The sequence below is a fragment of the Oenanthe melanoleuca genome, chromosome 1 (assembly GCF_029582105.1).
Source record: "Oenanthe melanoleuca isolate GR-GAL-2019-014 chromosome 1, OMel1.0, whole genome shotgun sequence".
NCBI lineage: Eukaryota > Metazoa > Chordata > Aves > Passeriformes > Muscicapidae > Oenanthe > Oenanthe melanoleuca.
Genome location: NC_079333.1, coordinates 44,475,016 through 44,493,849, shown reverse-complemented (window position 1 = coordinate 44,493,849; position 18,834 = coordinate 44,475,016). Strand labels below are relative to the sequence as shown.

Sequence of the window (18,834 nt, the reverse complement as noted above, 5' to 3'; positions counted from 1 at the left end):
CATGCTCCAGTGCTGCCATGAGAGCTTGGCTGGGGTTGCATTAGCACATTGCTGGATCACTGTGGTCAAGACCAAAACTATGGAGTATTCCTAACAAGGGCACATTATTAAACCAAATTATGGCCTTCCCAGGACTGCCACTGAGTAAAAGCACATCCATGTCTGGGAAAGGATTTGGACTGACGCTGTATAAGAACATTTTAGTTGCCCAGAAAAAAATAGCCTTTTTTGCTTAATCAGCCAGTTATTTGCATATAATAGTTGCCATCACTTCTATTACCTATTTGATACAACAAATCAGACTTTTTTTGGTGAAGGATCCTGGTGTCTGATAAGGCACTTAGGAAATGAGGTTTAAAGATGAGGTTGTGGATGAATTATATATTCTGTACACATTGAGGTTTTGGCAGTCATAATAAAAAGTAAACTTTTAGCTGGAATGTGAAAAAAGACTCACCAAGCTAGAAGTATATGTGCTAGAAGTATTTTATGTGGGGCTGTCAAAGACTGCTCTTCACACTAGTGATTTATTTTCTTTAAAGCTTTGAAACCCCATGGGAATATTTGAAAAGTACAAAGTTAATTCCTTCTTCACTGTGTTTTGTTTTGGTCTGACAGCTTAGGTGTGAGAAAACATTTTCAAACAATGCTGTCATGGGTTTTGTAACAGAGTGTCAAGAGATAGTTCATTAAAAAACCATCCCTGATGTTTCAGATTACTTGATAGAAGAACAGTAACCACTGAACAATCAGAGAAGATCTAAAGATGAGTTTCTCTGAAGTTCATGTGCTGAAGCCTGGCTGTTTAATGTTGAATGTTTATGCAAGATCATTCAGCCTGGCTAATATGGAGTTGTTCAGGGACGACATAAAATCAGACTGAATTTGCAAATAAAACAGGGGTAGGTTTTTCAATCATAATTTACCAAATGAATGATTTATCCAAAGAAAATAGCTTTGAGATAAAGTTGCCATAAACTTAGTATTACCTCTTTCTTAATAGACTCCTGGCAACTCAAAACAGAGCATCATTTAGACAGTTATTATTGCCTTGTTTATTTTACTGACAAGCAATACATTTAACTGATGAAAGCAGAAATCCACCACCTCTGTGGAAAACCTGTTCCAGTGTTTTACCATCCTCATCCTAGAAGGCCTTTTCATTAATCTAAATTGACCTTTCAGTTGAAAGCAATTCCCCCTTGTCCTATCACTACATGCTGTTGTAAAAAGTCCCTCTCCAGCTTTCTTGTAGGCCCCCTTGGGTACTGAAAGGTCATAGTGAGATCTCCCTGGAGCCTTCTCTTCTCCAGGCTGAGCAACCCCAGCTCTTTCAGCCCAGTCTTCATAGGAGAAGTGCCCCCGCCTTCTGTTTGTCTTCAAAAAAGATGAAAATTACAGAGCATGTCTGACCACAACAGAAGGCTAAGAAGTTTTTAATGTAACAAAGAACTGTAATGTAATAAAACTTGTTCTGTGATGCTGGCAGACATGGTATGCAGTGTTTAAGCAATGTCACTTCAACACAGGGGATTTTACTGCCCGTGTAATTACCTGGACTATCTGGAGAAACCTCACTGCATAGCTGAGCCTTGCTCAGTTGGACTTGCCGGTGGCTTTACTAATACTGGATTTTCCTGTTTCCTCGGTAGCCTGTGGCACGGCCGCCCGTTCCAGCCCACAAGGTGCCCCCGTACAAGGCTGTCTCAGCCAGGTTCCGGCCCCTCACCTTCTCCCAGAGCACCCCCATCGGCCTGGACCGCGTGGGACGCAGGCGGCAGATGAGAACATCTCATGGTAAGATGAGCATTTTCAACTCTGTACATCAGAAAGCCACACCCCAGGCTAAGCAAGAGTTAGAACATGGTATGGAGGACAAAAGGGTGTAAGCCAGCTCAGTGACAAAGTCATACCCAGCTAAGTTGCTTTGTTTTGTGAATTTCTTACCAGGAGCTGCTGTTCTCATGTAAAACTTTTTTTTCACATCTTCTCTTTGACGTTGCTATGGTTTATTGTTCTGTACCACTTACATGCCTATATTCTCCACTCTGTTATTCATATACTTGCCTGAAGTCAATAGATTATGAAAGAAGTAAGTTCTAATATGCTTGAGTTCATACCTGAACCCTAGCCACACCACATATGTATTTTTAATTTTCTGTTTGCCGTGCATTCAGCTTCACTTAGGCAAGCCTTAAATAATTAAGTGGCTTGCTGGTGAGTGTAGCCCAACCAGAACTCTGCTACATGAGGGACAGGTTCTTGGTAAATTTGCCTCTTTGGAAGCACTGTGCTTTAACAGGCTTGCTGACATGTCCTGTGTCATTTTGCTGTAATTTTTTATTCTTAGCATGCAATGCTATCTGGAGTTAATAGCAGTAGTCTATTAACTAGTCTAGTAGTAGTGGAACATTTCTTCTTTCTGGTGGGACCAGAAGAACCTGTGTTAACATTATTTTTGTTCCTTCAGACACTGTCAAGAGCTGGAAAATAAAAGCAAAATTTGTATCTTTCACTGTTAATAATGAACAAAGCAGTGTTGGGAACCTTCACCCTGAACCTTCTGGCTCAAGGCTTCCTATGACTGAAGTAGGAAACATAACAAATAGCATTTTCAATGTTCATTAAAATTAAATTATTTACAAGTTGGTACTTGGCTTCTATGGTTCTTACCTAAGTTTTATCTGCAAAGATGTCCAAATTCTGCCAAAAATCTTTTAACTACAAATTAGTTTCTGTAAGAACATGTTAAAACTGAATTCTCCCATTTTGAATAGAACATGACAGTTTTTTTCAGGAGGTGGTCGTCAAGAAGCAGACTTGAGAATTTCTAACTATGGCAATAAGAGGGACTTAACCACGGAGATGAGCTCAGTTGGTTGGAGCATGGTGTTCATAATGCCTAGGCTGTGGATTTGATCCCCATATGGGCCATTCACTTAAGGATTGGACTTGATCTTAGTGGGTCTCTTCCAACTCAGAAGGAAGTGATTCTGACATACATTATTGTGGTGGTTTAGACAGCTGGTTTAGGGAACTAAACTCCAAATAAGCCACTCCCTTTCCCCCTGCCCCTTCCAGTAATGGAGGGACAATAAAGACAAATTATAAGATAGCAATTTACTAAAATCGCAATGACAACAGCAGTGTTAATAGCAAAAAGTATGCAAAAAGAAGGTGTCCTACCCACAAAAAAGGGCATTTACCACTGTGGAAAAAACCACAGCACTTCCTGAAGACAGTGCCTCCTGTGGTCTCCACACAAAGGCAATACAATTGCTCTTCTGAATCTGGGCTGTGTGGTATTTGGGACACAAAGGCAATATGTTAAGGAGAGCTTCCACTACTTAATGTTCTCCCCCACCCCAGCTGGAAAACAGTGAAGAAGGAGTAGGGCAAGCAAACCCCTTGGAACCTCAATCATCACATTGTGCCACACCGCTGCCTCAGACTGCTCTGCTTTGCTGCTTTGATTCTGCACAGCTGCCTGTGGCACTGATTCTGCTCCACACAGCTTCCAGCACCATGCTGCTCCAGCTGGGGTCTTCTGGAGCTTGGGCTCTGTGTAGCTCAACAGGGCTTGGCTCTGTGCTGCTGCCTCTCTTGCTTTTTGTTCTCTTGGAGTGGTGTTTCAGACTTGTCATCGCTGTCCTTCAGCACTGTGTCTTAAAACTGCAACCTGAAGGAATGGGAAAGGGGCTGACAGTGGTGGAGAGGGGCTGGGTCCATTTGGCTGACCCCAATATCTTCTCCCTGGAGAGATCCAGCAAGATGGCAAACTTCAGTTTCCAGCGCCTGGCTGCTCCTGCCAAAACTGCACCCCCAGCGATGATGCGGGTGGTATGGAATAAAAAGCACTAAAAGCTCCACCCCCTCTTCCCTCTAGCCAGGGCAATTATATATACTCCATTTGTATTTTGCTTTTAATTTATATTGTAATAAGATATTGGGAACTACCTGAAAACCTGTGTCTGGAGTGTCTTCCGTATGCTTCTTAGCACACTTAATGATCCAGATCAGGCACTGAGGTAAATTAGACATCGAAAGCTGTGACTCTTGCTGAGATTATGTGGTGTCTCAGTCCCTGATTCCAGAAGGACCACTCACAGAAAAACAGGTCTGCCATAATGTAGTTAGTGGGGGAAAAAAAAAAATCTCTTTTATTACCACAGAGTAGGAATTATTTTTTCTATTTTTAGTTATCCTTTCCAATTCACATTTGGAAACCACATGAAATAGTATTAGTTACCTAGACGACTGCCTGAGAGCGATATCTCTCCATGTATTTCAGTTTGGAATAACTGGTCTCCTAAATGTAAGCATCAGGATGACAGGTACAAAACCAAGATTTCTGCCACTTATAAGGACGATGAAGCCAAAGCAACCTTGATTATATTAGATGTGACTTTTATGAGACTTTACAATAGTGGAGCAGGAAAAGTTTCTGAAATCAGAACAATGAAGGCAAGTGGGGGATATCATGGACTTCACAGTTTGAAAGCAATTGCAAAGATCTGTTAAGTAGCTCCAGAAGAAAATATTAAAGTGACTAGTGTCACACATTCTGATCTCTTTCCTTTTTTCTCTTTAATCACAAGGCACTTCCTTGTCTTTGAACATGTGAGAGTTTTTTGTTTGCTCATGCACAGTGAAATTTGATAGCACAAAAGCCCTTTATTATAGAAAGTAATTCTAAACCCAAGCACTGAAAAGCAATGGTGTTTTATTTTAGTTACTTGCTAAAGTCTGATACATTACATGCTTTCTTCTTATAACAATGGCAGATAAAAGTGAAGATGTAAATTTTTAGAAAAACAGATGTTACAAGACAGCGAATCATCATCTGTAGGAAACAGACAACACAAGGGAAACTGCCATTAAGACTTATGTTGCTACTCTTGCACTTGAAGGGTTACAAGTTTTCAATTACATTAAGCAGGTTGCCTATTTGTGCCTGCAGAGAAATTTTTCTAAGCATCTTAAAAACGATCTTTTTTTGCATGTTTTCTGTGGGATTAGAATTTGGCCTGTGTGGAGCACAGCTTGGGAATGACTCAGTAGAGTGGTTGGTTTTCTTAAAGAGAGAGCTCATGAGTGGAATCAGATGTTCAGTGTCTTGCACAGATGATGTGGGAAGGGAGGTATAAAGTGAAATGGTAATTCTTGCTGGTGTGCTGAATTATTCACGGTAGTAAAAGTGAGACATGAGGCACTGCACTGGCATCAGGTGTTGATAAAGCCAAGGTAATGCATGTGGAGGAGGAAAAGAGCCTGATGTGCTTACAGAAGAGGATAGACTTTGAACTGGATATTGCCATTCAGGAAGAGATACTGCAATCTTAACAGACATTTACAGAGTCAGTGCAGTGCATAGTAACAGTCAAAACAGTAAATAAAAGGGCAGGAGTTTGTAGGAATTGAATAGAGAACAGAACAGAAGGCCTAATTGTGCCACTGGTGTGTGTGGGGGCCATCTCCCTGTTCCTTTCCATCCCAAAAGGCATTTTTACAGAGAAAAGCAGAAGGAGGGAGGAATGATTAATGTGGCTTGGGCTCTGCAACATGGAGAAAAGGACAATAGGAGAATAAAAGTTTGTTTGACATAGGAAAAATGAACAGATAATCATTATTGTTTCCAATAATTTAAGAATGAAAGGGCATTAAATGAAAGCACCAGAGAGCAAGCTCAAAATAAAAGAGAGTTTTCACAGTCTGCAAAATTAAACTATAAAAGTAATTGCTATGCATTATATTTCGTATCCCAACAGTTTAAAAAAATTCAGAAAATGGTTTGAAAAATCCAGTTCATTAAACACAAAGATATAATTTCTGCCCCAGGGGGGATCTGACTGATCTGCAGATAACTGGAATTTAGAAAAGTACATCAGAAAAATGCCATCACATGCCTCATCTATTTTTATGTTCCTCCCTGGGCATTTGCTAGTGGCTGCTGTCAGAGAAGTGGTTTGGGGTGACCTGTGGTCTGCCCCAGGATGGAAGGTTTTATGATACCAGAATGTTTCTAGAACTGAATTCTCTTGAGGTGGATAAACTAGCTTTTAGTATTTTGGTAAGTACTAACCACAGCCTTTTCAGAGTGCCCTGCACAGTGGCTAAGCCAGCTCAGCATGCATTTAGACAAGGTCACTGTGGACTGCCACTACAAAGGACAGCCAGTGCCTCCTCTGTCCTTGGCTGATCTACAAGGAAATGAAGCCACCACCACCTCACCTCAAATGAGTGCTTTTGTGGTAGTTCAGTTTGCCAGATGTGCCTGTCTGGAGAGGGAGAGCAGACCCTTCTCCATCTGAGCAGCATCCCACAGTGGCATTAAGTTAGTCATTGGGCAAAAGCACATAGTCTGTTCTTTTCTGCAAAAATCAGACCAAAAGAGTTTCGGGTTTTTCAGAGGTTGTTTATAAAGTGTCTTGTAAAAGAGCTGTATGGGATTTTATCTGGTTTTCCTTTGGCAGTTGAACTGTTTTTCCCCAATAGGCAGGGGTTTGACATGGCAAAGAGCTTGTGCTCTGGCTATTAAAAGCGTAAAATTTTCACTTGCAAGTCTCAGGATCATCAGCACTTCCGTGTCATCAGTGCCACTTCTGTTTGCCAGCTTGGTTTTTTTTTAATGGTTTATGCCAAGAAAAATGCTGTGTTTGAAGATCTTATGTAGTAGCTTGTTTTTACTGTGTCATCCAACTAGAGTCCTTGCAGCAAGAAATAATAGGGAAGTCTGAGAGATTCAGAAGTTAATTTCTGTCAATCTCCTGTGCAGCGCAGCACAAATAGGATTTTTGCTGGAAGATAGCATTAATATTGCAGGGCGATGTTTGGCCTTTCATTCTCTGTATGAGGCAGTGCTGGGGAAAGCCATGTGATGTTAGTGGGTGTTGAGAAGTTGCTGTGGACAGAAACGCCTCCAGGGTTTTGTGAACACATCCCTGGAGGAGGCAGTCCCCAGTTACAGGACAGGCTCAGCTGAGCAACAGTTTCCAGGTAAAGGAGAAGCCAATAAGTTTTGGGGCTTTCTGAACTGTGGGTGTGGTGCTGTATACAGACATAGGTTGCAGAAGGCTTTGCACTCTCCTGATGGGAGTAGCTGCTGCCTTTGCCTCCAGTGCACGGACTGATCCAGTTTCACTGTGGGAGGACACAGATGCAATGGTGAATGCTGGCCCATGGTGAATGAATGATGTTGTGCTCTGGCTGGGCCAGACCCAGAGAAGGATGGATGGTTTCAGTGCTTCCCTGCTTCATTCCCTATTTCATAGAGCAGCTGAATTAAGTTTGTCATTTTAGTGAGAAAATGTCTCCCTCCTCCCCTGTTTTCCTGGGAGCAGTTTGCTGCAGCCTTAACACTTGTGCTGCTTGTGCCCTAAAAAATGATACAACGTTTGCCTGTGAAGCAGGAGAAACTGTGCAAAAAATACCTTAATTGTTTACTTCTACTGGAATTTTAACTGGTATAGTAAGACAAAGATAGACCGATACTCTGAACAGTGTTGTAATACAAGGAACTCCCAGCTCCCATCCAAATCGTCTCTCCCTCTGGATTGCAGTCATTTGAATGTAGATTGAAATCGCATTTAGCTGCTCTAATGAAAAACAAATGCACTCTCTGGCTGGCTGTGTTTCGATGTTCAGGCTCTGCGGGAGCGGTCTGGGCGGCTGCAGGCAGCCAGGTTTTTGTTTCTTTTCTGGAACTTCCTCCCTAAGGGCACCCCATGATGTCAGAGAGCCGGGAGCTGGGCTGAGCGCCTGAGTGCGCCGCTGGCACTTCCCAGCCGGGCTCGGCCTCGGAGGCACCGGCAGCTGAAGGCAGCTGACAGCCTGTTCCTCCCAGCCCTGGGCAGCTCAGAGCCTCCTGCCATCCTGCAGCAGCCCTGGAGGACTGAGCATCGTCACCTGTTAGAGGTCTGGCGGCAGCATGGTAGCCAGGGGGGCAATGGCACATTTTTGGAGTCTGGAGAGCCTTCAGATGGGTACGTGTGAGTACAACATGCTCGCTCTGCTTTTTTCGCGGTGTTTTTGGGTTGTGGCAGCCAGGGGGCCTGACTGATGACACTTACTCTCTGTCATCCATGGGATCCTGCAGTACTGTGAAAAGCTGCTAGGAGATCTGCATCAGTCCCAGACTGTCTTTTAAGTTTTTTGCATCCCATCAATGCAACTGGGAAAGCACACCCCTCCCTCTGGTATTTGTGTCTGTACACAATAGAGGAAAAGATGCAGAATTCAAAATTTCACTTGATTCCACCCTACAAAGTCAATGTAAGCTTGTTGATTTGGTACAGAGTAACAAACAGCTTTCTGTCCCAAAATTGTAGTTATTTTTTGTCTGGAACAACCCTACAGGCAGTACGGATAGTACAGTGGAAATGTATAAAGGATCACTCAGATTAATCTTTTGGATGTTGCTTTATAAGATAAAAATTGATCTAATGAAATATTTATTCGCAGATTTTTTAAGTGAAGTATTTTCAATAAGTTTCTCAAGATGTATTTTAAAAGTTTAACAGTGCTCAGATTAATGAGTTTGTAGGAAAAAAAAATCTTGATTTTTTTTAAAATAGGGTGTTCTGCATCCTGCTTCCTGCTTAGGCAGATTATACTGTTAATGAGAATATACATTTAAAATGCTAGGGAGTAGAACAGAATGGTTAAGCAGCCATATTCTGTTGTATGAAGACTGTGTCATCTTTTTCCATTTTTAATGGAAAGGAAAATCTTCCAAGTTTTTTAGTGAATCTATGTGATGATCTGCTTTGATCTCTCTGGCAAATTAATGCTCAGATGTGCAAAGATGCTGGTGATGGTATGTGTGCCCTGAGGAGGGGGTTGCAGTATTTCTCCCTATAAGGTAAATAGCAGATGGCAGCAGAGTGCCTGGTGATAGTAGGTGCATGGAGTAAAGCCAAGTCGTCTCTTTGCGACTCTCACCCATCCAGAGCCCAAAGCTCAGCAGACAGGCAGTACCAGGTCTGAAGCAAAGTAGAGAAGAAGCAGTGTCAGGATCTTGCTGCTCAGCCTTGCTGCTTGTTGGAATTGGCAGGTTCAATAATTCTGCTTAAATGTCCCTTCTCAGGCATGCAGGAGTAAGAGCTGCTCTGTTGATTATGTGGCAACTTACCTGGGACACACCAACCTTTAGCAAAGAAGTTCAGTGCTAGCAACCTGTTCTGAATTTGACTTTTTAATTGGTTTTTTGGACGTTGTATGATCTTCAGACTCTTTAGGTCACAGCCTGAACTTGGCATAAGAATAAATCCGTAGGAATAAATTAACAACCAGAGAGTGCTCTCAAGCATGGGGCCATTGGTCATGAATGCTTCTTGATCCTGGGTGGTTTGAACATTAGAGGTGGCTTTCAAAGGCAAACCCCCACTTGGACAAGGTCCAGCACTGAGCAGTGGGGGTGGCAGTCAGTCAGTCAGACTTGTTCTGAGGTCAGCCCCAGTCCTCTTCCTCTGCCAGAGCGGAGGTGATCACCAAAAGGATCTGTCACCCAGTGGTGTACCCCAAATGGGTTTTACAGTTTTATACAGTAACAGGGTTTCTCCTGGCTTATGTGGCTGTGTAATAAGATGAAGCCCATTTTAGTCCTGACCTCTCTTTCTATACAAAGCTGCCTCTTTGGTCAGAAAATATGCAATTATCAAACCAAGAAATTGTTGTGATTTTGGGACAATTCAAACAGGCTTTTTTTGTAGGGCCATTCCACCGTGCCTAGTCCCCAGTGCATGGGAGAGGTGGCAGCAGCCAGCACAGAGCTGGGGCTGCATGTGGGCTGCCCACTGCTCTCAGGGAACCATTGGGTCCTTGTGTCCCTGCAGGGGATGTGGCAGTGTGAGGACACCCAGCCTGGGGGTGACAGTGTCTCCACTGACTGCTGGGGGCTGCTCTTTCATCTGCCACCTGGGAAGTGGCATCAGGGGCTTCCTTCTGATACAGGTCGTTTGCCATTTCCTCTGGTAAAAAATAAGTAATTGTTGTAGTTCTGGGTTTTTTTTTTTGCATACAACAGTTTCTCAGTTTTATCAGCTGCTAAATGAGAAAATTCTAAAGAAGAGTAAAACGTATTTAATGACGGAAAGGTGGTTTTCCTGAGAGCTCTGCTGTCCTCCACTTCTGCTCTTATTGTTTTATTCATGACAACAAAGGCAATTTCTCAGCAATTCCTCTTGCATTGTTGTCTTTCTTTGAATCATAAAAATGATGAAGCAAACAGCTGTTGCACTTTTTTTTTAGTTGCTGCAGATGGTGGGACTGAATCTTCAGCCTTAGTGGATGACAATGGCAGTGAGGAAGATTACAGCTACGAGGAGCTCTGCCAAGCTGCTCCCAGGTACCTGCAGCCCGGAGGGGAACAGCTAGCAATTAATGAGGTAATGTCCTGGGCTTTGCCTTGCTGCAATGATGGGACAGGGAGGGCAGGACAGGGATAGGGGATGCAGAGGGATGTTTTTCCACAGTCTGAGATTTCATTGTTATAAAAAAATCAATAGCAGTAGCTAGTTTCTTTGGGAGGCATGTTTATTTGCTCAGTGGTAAATACCTTTTTGTGCATAAAACTTTCTTTTGTACACTCTTTTACTTTTTAATTTTCCCTCTGGGTTTTAAGTCATCACAGACTGTAACTGTTAGCCTATGTAATTGCTCTGGAGCAGGATTCTAGTTTTTTTTACTTAAGAGTATATGCATAGATTTCTGAAAATCCGAAATTTTAGTTTTATCCTGTAACAGGAGTGATAGTAGGCAATCTAGTGATTGTTGATCTCTTTGTAGTTTATAAGTACTTCATAGTTTGTCTTCTGTCCTTCACAATCTCATTTTCTTCCTATCATAGCTGATAAGTGATGGCACCGTCGTCTATGCAGAGGCTCTCTGGGACCATGTCACTATGGATGATCAAGAGCTGGGCTTCAAAGCTGGAGATGTCATTAGAGTTCTAGAAGCTTCCAACAAAGACTGGTGGTGGGGAAGAAATGAGGACAAGGAAGCCTGGTTTCCAGCTAGCTTTGTCAGAGTGAGTAACTCTTCTTGCTTTTGCACCATTGCAGGATTCCTAGCAGAGTGCAACAGTTGTCATGGCGTTACATTTCATACCTGATCCTCAGCATGTTTATAGCTGAGCATCAGTGGTGCAACCCCTGAGGAGTTCACAAGGGAAAAAGAATCACACTCTAAGATCCTTTAGCTCCTCTGACAACTCTTAATCTGTCTTCTTTGTTTGGTCTCTTTGTAACCTAAGGAATTTCTCAAACAGAGATTACAAGAGCAGAAAGCTCAACCAGAAAGTCATCAGTGTGAACAGAGAGGACACAAGAGTTCTTGTAAAGGCTGGGGAGAGCTATGCTGCAGGGATTTCTTGGTAAAATGGGGCTTAATTTATCATCAATGACATTGTGTAGAAATCTGGTTCACAGTCTGAATTCTGCAGTCAGAACTCAGCCAGATTAATGACAGTATAACTCTCAGATGGTAAAAAATTGAACTATGTTTTAGAAAATAATTTTAACTACCTTTTGAGAACCTGTAATGAAGCTTGGGCCACGCTGCATGGGGTACTACATGCCAAAGTGCAGAAGGTGGTTCCCTTCTTAGATCTCTAGACAACATGGGCAATCTGACAGAAGTCAAAAAAGAAAGTACTGCTATCTATGTCATATACATGGGTCACAGGGAAACTATTTAAAAGTGATTGAGTGCCTTCTTTTGTAGTTTTTACCCCTATGCTAACTTGGCCAAACACCTTAACTACTAGTAAGAGTCAGAAATAAGCTTAACTCTGAAAAGTACATGGACAGTACAACATGGTCTCTCTCAAATACTGTGAGTAGAAATTCATGTATTTAACCAGACAGAAATCTCAACATTTATTTGAATATGCAGTGAGTACAATGAGATAAATCCTGTTGTGAAGCCCCCTCTGTAAGATAAGAATGAAAATATTTCTGTACCCACTCTTCTCTTAGGTATAAGAAGTCTGTAACAGTTTTACCATATTTTGTAAAACTTTCTGCTTCACTCTAATTGCTTTGTTTGTTCTGGCTGCAGCTGCGAGTTAATCAGGAAGAAGTGCCAGAAAATGGTAGTAATATCCAGGACGAAGAACAAGATTCAGATATTAGCAAGCATCGCCAGAAAATAGCTGAAAACAGGGATCAGATGAGAACCAACGTTATACAGGAAATTATGAAAACAGAAAGAGTCTATATCAAGCATCTCAAGGACATCTGTGAGGTACATGCTTTAACCTGAGAATGTTCTGCTGACCTAATATAAGAAAATCATTCCATAGAGTGGAATCATTCCAAGTTGAGAGCCATGGTGGTTTCTCATATCAAAATACTCCCAATTGCTCTTCTGATGCTGTCAGTCAGATTCTTTGTTTCCTCTTATGGTTTTCCTCTCTGATGACTGCCATGAGCTATTGCTTCCTTTCCTTTAAAAGACTTCCATTTTTGACAGCAAAAAAGCACCTCTTTGACTGCTATTTCCATAATAAATGAGAGAAGGAAGTCCAGTTTATTTAGAGCTTTTTGCCATTGCATAGAAAACTTTGAGTGACTGTAGTAAAATAGTTTACAGTTCAGTGATAAAACTTCTTAGAAGTAACTTGGAAAAAGTATTTGCTAAGTGTTTTTCCCTATTTTCTCAAGTGTGAAGATTTTTATTGGATGCTTAGGAGTTACGAAGAAATCTAAGTGTGTTTTAGATCTACCTTGCTTATTTGAATAAAATGGGAATGGTTTTCTGCTTTTTTTCTCAATATTTGTTGAAGGCTCACACTTGGGCAAGAAGCTTCTTGCTGCTTTTCATTGAAGTTTGCCTCTTCTGACATGAGTTGTGATGCATTTGACCTGTATTTGACTTGTCTTTGTGGTTTGCATCTGGAATGGTGCTAAGCAACGTACAAAAAATATTCTTTGTTAGCCTTAGTTTGCTAGGTCTGTCCTTGTATTTGTCATGCTGTCATCCTTTAGTCCACCTCTTGCCTTTACATTATTTCATTCACAACAAAGTAGACAAGGCAGCAGTAGGTTTTGATTTTTTTATATTTTTTATTTTTAGATCAGGCCTTTTTTATACATCTTGAAGAGAGAAAAAACGGAGAGAAAAGACAAAAATTGGTTACTAACTGGCTAATTTTAAAACATTAAATGTAAATTTTGTCATTTATATTCATTATCTACTTAAGCTAGTAAGATTGATTGTGTGCATGAAAGATCAGGGAAAAATTTGTACACTCTGCTATGCTGCTGCCATGGTTAGCTGAGTTCTAGGACATAACTCTCATATTTTACTGACCTGTTAAGAATTAGGCATATATTAATCAATTAATTTTCTCTAATACATATATTCTATGACTGGTTTTTAATATCTGGCAAGTCTCTGAGTTTAGTACAGGAGAGCAAGCACACATTTTCCAAGAAGAGAAGTAATGGGCATGTGGGGTAGAGATAGTCTGCTGTTCTCAGAGTGAGTCTGTAGGGTGGTGCAAGTAAGACAAGGCTGAAAATATACTCAAGTAAGACTAAGCCAGAAAAGCTACACAGATAGTAACCCAAATTTGCAGGCTCAGCCCAAGAATGAGTCAGTCAGGCTGGTTGTAGCCAGGATCATGAAGCTAGAGTATAGCCATAAAACATGTTTTACATTCAAGAAGTGTCTGCAGCCTGCATTACAGGAGCTGCACAGGAATTAGCTTTCCTTGTTGTGCAGTAGGAAATGTGGTAGCTGGCTTGCAGCGTAGCCTCTGCACAGCTCTCAGAGCAGATGGCTGTGGAGGAGACAGGAATATTCCTAACAGTGCCAGCAACAGTCACTGTTGCTTCCTGGTAAACCTCACCAGAGCAGCTGCAAGGCTGTTTCAGCTGTCTGCTCCCAAAGCTGTTTGCAGGAGCTCCCAAAGCTGCCTGGCAGCAGCCAAATCGAGGAGCCTGGCAGATAGCCCCTATCACATCAGTTAACCTTTGCACTCCCTGAGCCCTGGTGCCGCAGCTGCTGTGGCACTGTGAGCACAGCAGCTGTTCCTGGAGGTTCAGGGAGATGCAAGTGTGCTTTGCACTCTGGAGGTTCCCTGGTTCATTTGGGGTACCCCGAGAGAGGGGCTGGACCCCAAGAATCCGCATGTGAACATCTCAGATGCAGATCTGAACTTGTGCTTCTGTGTGTGTGTGGCTGGGAAACCACTCCCTTGCCTGGAGACCTCAGGGGTCCTGCCAGCTCAAATGATTTTGTTCAGGGTAGGACTGCCTCACATCCTGAGCCTAAGGAGTGTTTTTTATTTCATTGCAGGGTTACATTCGGCAGTGTCGCAAACATACAGGAATGTTCACCGCCGCTCAGTTAAGCACCATTTTTGGAAATATTGAAGATATTTACAAGTTCCAAAGGAAGTTTCTGAAGGATCTTGAGAAACAGTACAACAAAGAGGAACCTCATCTAAGTGAAATAGGGTCATGTTTTCTTCAACATGTAGGTTGATAAAGTTGATTTGATTTATGAAATTAACAAAATATCATAATAAAAAGCCAAGTTACCATATTAGGAAGGGATTTTACTAACAAGTGCTTCTTACATACAAAACTGACAGCATTTTAGAATGTAAAGTAACTTGCAATTAATCAAATATTTGTTTTAGATTTCTCCTCATTTTTAGCTATTATGTCATTTTGTAAACAGTTTTAAGTTGCCTTGTCAAAACTGTAATGATCACAGATGAGCTGCATTGCTTGCAGTGATCTCCACATGCAAAAACTTCATAAAGACATTAAGGAAGGTAGGTAGTTGGGAAACAGGTTGTGAGTTTTTGATAGAGACTTGCTGACCCTATAGCTGTCTTCCTCAAAGAAAAATACTTCTTAAAGTGGATTTGATTATCCTAACTCAAGAAGTGATCTTTATTTTTGTATTCTGTCAAAGAAGGGTACATAGTTTTGATGACAGCTACAAAGTAGATTTCTGCATAGTTTCAAGGCTGATCAGCCTGGAAGCAATATGGAAAAAGGATTACTTAATCTAATTACATATAATAGATGTCAGAAAAATAGCTTTTCTCCTTTATAGACAAATACTTTAGTAAAGTTGTAACTTTTTTTTTTTTTTTTTTAATAGCAAGAAGGCTTTGCTATTTATTCAGAGTATTGTAACAATCATCCCAGTGCCTGCATTGAGCTCTCCAAACTGATGAAGCAGGGCAAATACCGCCACTTCTTTGAGGCCTGTCGCTTGCTGCAGCAGATGATTGACATTGCTATTGATGGTTTTCTTCTCACACCTGTTCAGAAAATCTGCAAATATCCTCTGCAGCTTGCAGAATTGCTCAAATACACCACTCAGGAGCACAGGTGAGAGGACTAAAATAACAAATTCTATAACAGTAGTAACACCTAACTAATTAAGTTTTCTGGGTGACACAACACTGAAGGTTTTGAGATCAGGAACAAAACTGCCATGGACCACGATAAACAGGAACTATCACAGTCAGTCACAAAAACAGTATCTGAAAATGCAGCATAGGGGGCTGAGGGCATGCAAGACACAGTGAGGAGTAAGTCAAAGAGGGAGAAGGAAAAGAAGATGGTATTTAAATAGGATGCAAGGAGGAATGTGTAATTCAGAGTGAAAAAAAGGTCAATGTAACAAAGAAATCAAGGAGAGGGAAATCCAAAGAAGAAGAGGGGAAGGCTCATAAAAGTTGTGGATGTAAGAAAAAGTAGAGTGCCTTAGAAAAAAAGCACAACCTGAGGTAATTTGTTTTAGAAACTTAGTAATTAACATGACCTTAGTTTGCAGTAAAGTCCAGATATTAGATTTTCAGCTGGCATAAATAAAAAATGAAGCTGCAGATTATTAATATTTCTGGTATACCCCTGCACTGATTAAGTCTTTGACTAAATTAAGATTTTATCTATAAGTTTGTCTGTCTTTTTATCTTGTATAATTGCAAGAAAATATTCCATTGTGAGCCCTGTGCTCAAAGTCCAAATGAAGCCTGAAGCAATACTTTCTTTGGCCAAAGTCAGTACTTTAACCTTGAGAAAACTCCCCTTGGAGTCCAGTGGATTTTTGCCAGGGGCAAAATATGAGGTGTGTGAAGTACTGACTTTTAGATGTGAAATGCCTCTATTCAGTTCTGTGACTACCTTGGGAAGTGCTGTAATAACAATTACTAGAAGAGTTTCACTGCTGCTAATTTTAGAAAGATTGTTCTGTGAGCTATTAAACCTGCAGATAAAGTGACAGCCAGGTCTTGCCACTTTCCACCCATAGTACTTGTTTTCCTCTTGTGTGGCACAGGATCCAGAAATGCCTTCAAGCACAGAGAGGCACCCACTGTGCAGAGATACAGACAGGCAGACCTACACATGGAGCCTTGGGAGAGCTCCAGCCAGCTGGGGGTTTTGGTAGCATTTTGTTTCTGTAAAAAAATCGAAGTTCCAATATGCACAGCCTGCTGTGAAGGCCACAAGTTGTGTAGCAAGTGTGGATTAAATACCAACAGAGAAAAGTGGAACTGAGATAAGGAAGGGCAAGTGTAGCAGTAATGGATATCATGTGGTCACCCTGTGGGACATCTCTCTGGCCATAGTAGGATCCTGTTATTGTTAGTCTCACTTTCTGTATTCAGTGTGACAGAACAGAGTTTCCACAGATATAAATAAAAGGAGAGAATGCACACATTAAGAAGGAAAGTGCATCCATCAGCAGCAGCCAATGAAAATTGGAACTGAGACAGAAGCAGATAAAAAGGACAGCAGTGCTGGTGTGTGCTGTTTTCTGCCTCTGGCTCCCTTTTCTGCAAAAGGCCTTCTGATATGAGAGGAAAAACAGCTGCTCTGCTGGGACTCCCTAGGCAAGAAATATGTCTCTTCCCTTCTCTCTTCTGAGAGACTCCATTTGATGAAGGTGAAGTAGTGATGGATGCTATTCAGAGGAGAAAAAAAAGCCTGTCTGCAAGCTTGGGGAGATTCATAGGCATGTTGGGAGCTCAGGAAAGAAGGAGGGGAGCAGAGCATTGGAAGAAGGACAGGAGGGTTGGCCTGAATTAATTGCATTAGTCCCAAAGCAAGAAGAGGAAGGTGGCCATCATGGCTCTCACACATTTGTCCCATGGAAATGGGATGCTTTCTTCATATTGTCTCCTTTAATTTCTCTCTCTGATGCTCCTGTTTTTGTGTTCCTCTCTCACTCTGTGTGGGGTTGCTTTTGGTTTTTTTTCCTGTCCACCTAGCATTCCCCATTTGTGTTCATTGACCCAGTCATTGCGAACAGGAAGGAGAAAATACAGTTGATTAAAAGAATGCCCTTCCCCAAAAAAATCCCACTAAAATCTTGCTTGAAGTCCTTTGGTGAAATACAGCTATCACTGAGGTCAGTGGGCATTCTACCATTATTTTCAGTAGAGACAGTGTTGCAGTTCATTAATCTATCTCTTCTGCATCCTTCTACGAGTCTAATAGTTTGCTCTAATAATTTGCTCCTGGACAAGCCCAGCAGTACAGCAGCACTGAATTGTACAGGCTACTGTGTGGGGTTTGGAATAGCGGGAATCAGGTTTCTCTTATTTAAGTACCTTAAGTAGAGGGATAAGTGGATAATGTGGGCCAAAACTGTGGCTGCATCATTTCCATGGTTTGTGATTGCATTATGTCCATTGTATAAGTGATCCTTGAAATGTGCTTATATTTCCCAGTGATTATAGCAACATAAAAGCTGCATATGAGGCCATGAAGAACGTGGCGTGCTTGATCAACGAGCGAAAACGGAGACTAGAAAGCATAGACAAGATTGCACGCTGGCAAGTCTCTATCGTGGACTGGGAGGTGAGTGTCTGCCTGTGCCTTTCCTGGCCAAAGGTACTGTGTACAATACTTGATGTCCCCTGCAGGGTATGTCTTTCTGCGTAGGTGGTTGTTTATGGTGTCTACTTTTCAAGTGGTCATTGCTCAGTTAAAAGTCCGGTTGCTTCATTTGCAATGTTTTCTGTTACTGATTAACCTTCTTTATAGTTCAGGAAGAGCAGCATGTATTAACATGGGCACTTGCCTTGGAGATGAGATGAAAAAATGGAGCTTTTAAAAATGCTAGGCCTGTTGAATCTCATTTGGAATTTTAGTAGTTCTGTCAGAACAGGAACCTGTTTCACTGACTTAAATGTTTCCCTCTGTTTATGCAGAAATAAAGTAGGGCAGAACCCCATTGATTGAATTTACCTCTATGATATTATTTACATTGTGTGACATTTCAAATCTAACAATAAAAATACAAGAAAAGTGAGTGAACTTATGACTTGATTACATAGTGAAACTGGTTAGACACACAGTGAGATCTTAAAATATTATTTACTTACTACATATCTCTATATCTCTATATATCTATCTTCCTAGGGACCAGATGTGCTAGCCAGAAGCTCAGAACTGATCCACTCAGGAGAACTGACCAAGATATCAAAACAAGGCAAAAGCCAGCAGAGGACTTTCTTCCTTTTTGACCATCAGCTTGTCTTCTGTAAGAAGGACTTGCTGAGAAGGGACATCTTGTATTACAAGGATCGTATTGACATGGACGAGATGGAAATTGTGGACACCGAAGATGGCAGGGACAAAGATTTTAACATCAATGTCAAGAATGCTTTTAAGATAATAAACAGAACAACAGAAGAGACACATTTGTTCTGTGCAAAAAAACAGGAGGATAAAAAGAGATGGATGGAGGCATGTGAAAGTGAAAGGAGAAGGGTTCGAGAAGACAAGGAAATGGGTGAGTGGAACAATTTTGAACAGTGGTTAAAACAAACTTGCTTTTGCAGTAATTTGTTTTGTACAG

At 41.4% G+C, this 18,834-nt stretch overlaps 1 protein-coding gene across 5 annotated transcripts in view; it reads left to right on the top strand.

Moving 5' to 3' along the window:
- Nucleotides 1-18,834, top strand: part of SPATA13 (spermatogenesis associated 13) — a 71,542-nt gene that overhangs the window by 43,738 nt on the left and 8,970 nt on the right. For all 5 annotated transcript variants that reach the window (XM_056516480.1, XM_056481788.1, XM_056481797.1 and 2 more), the window contains 8 exons: nt 1,653-1,797; nt 10,249-10,385; nt 10,847-11,026; nt 12,058-12,243; nt 14,302-14,481; nt 15,121-15,353; nt 17,702-17,831; nt 18,396-18,768. In XM_056516480.1, coding sequence (XP_056372455.1) covers nt 1,653-1,797; nt 10,249-10,385; nt 10,847-11,026; nt 12,058-12,243; nt 14,302-14,481; nt 15,121-15,353; nt 17,702-17,831; nt 18,396-18,768 — 1,564 coding nt within the window. The remainder of the gene's footprint in view (nt 1-1,652; nt 1,798-10,248; nt 10,386-10,846; nt 11,027-12,057; nt 12,244-14,301; nt 14,482-15,120; nt 15,354-17,701; nt 17,832-18,395; nt 18,769-18,834) is intronic.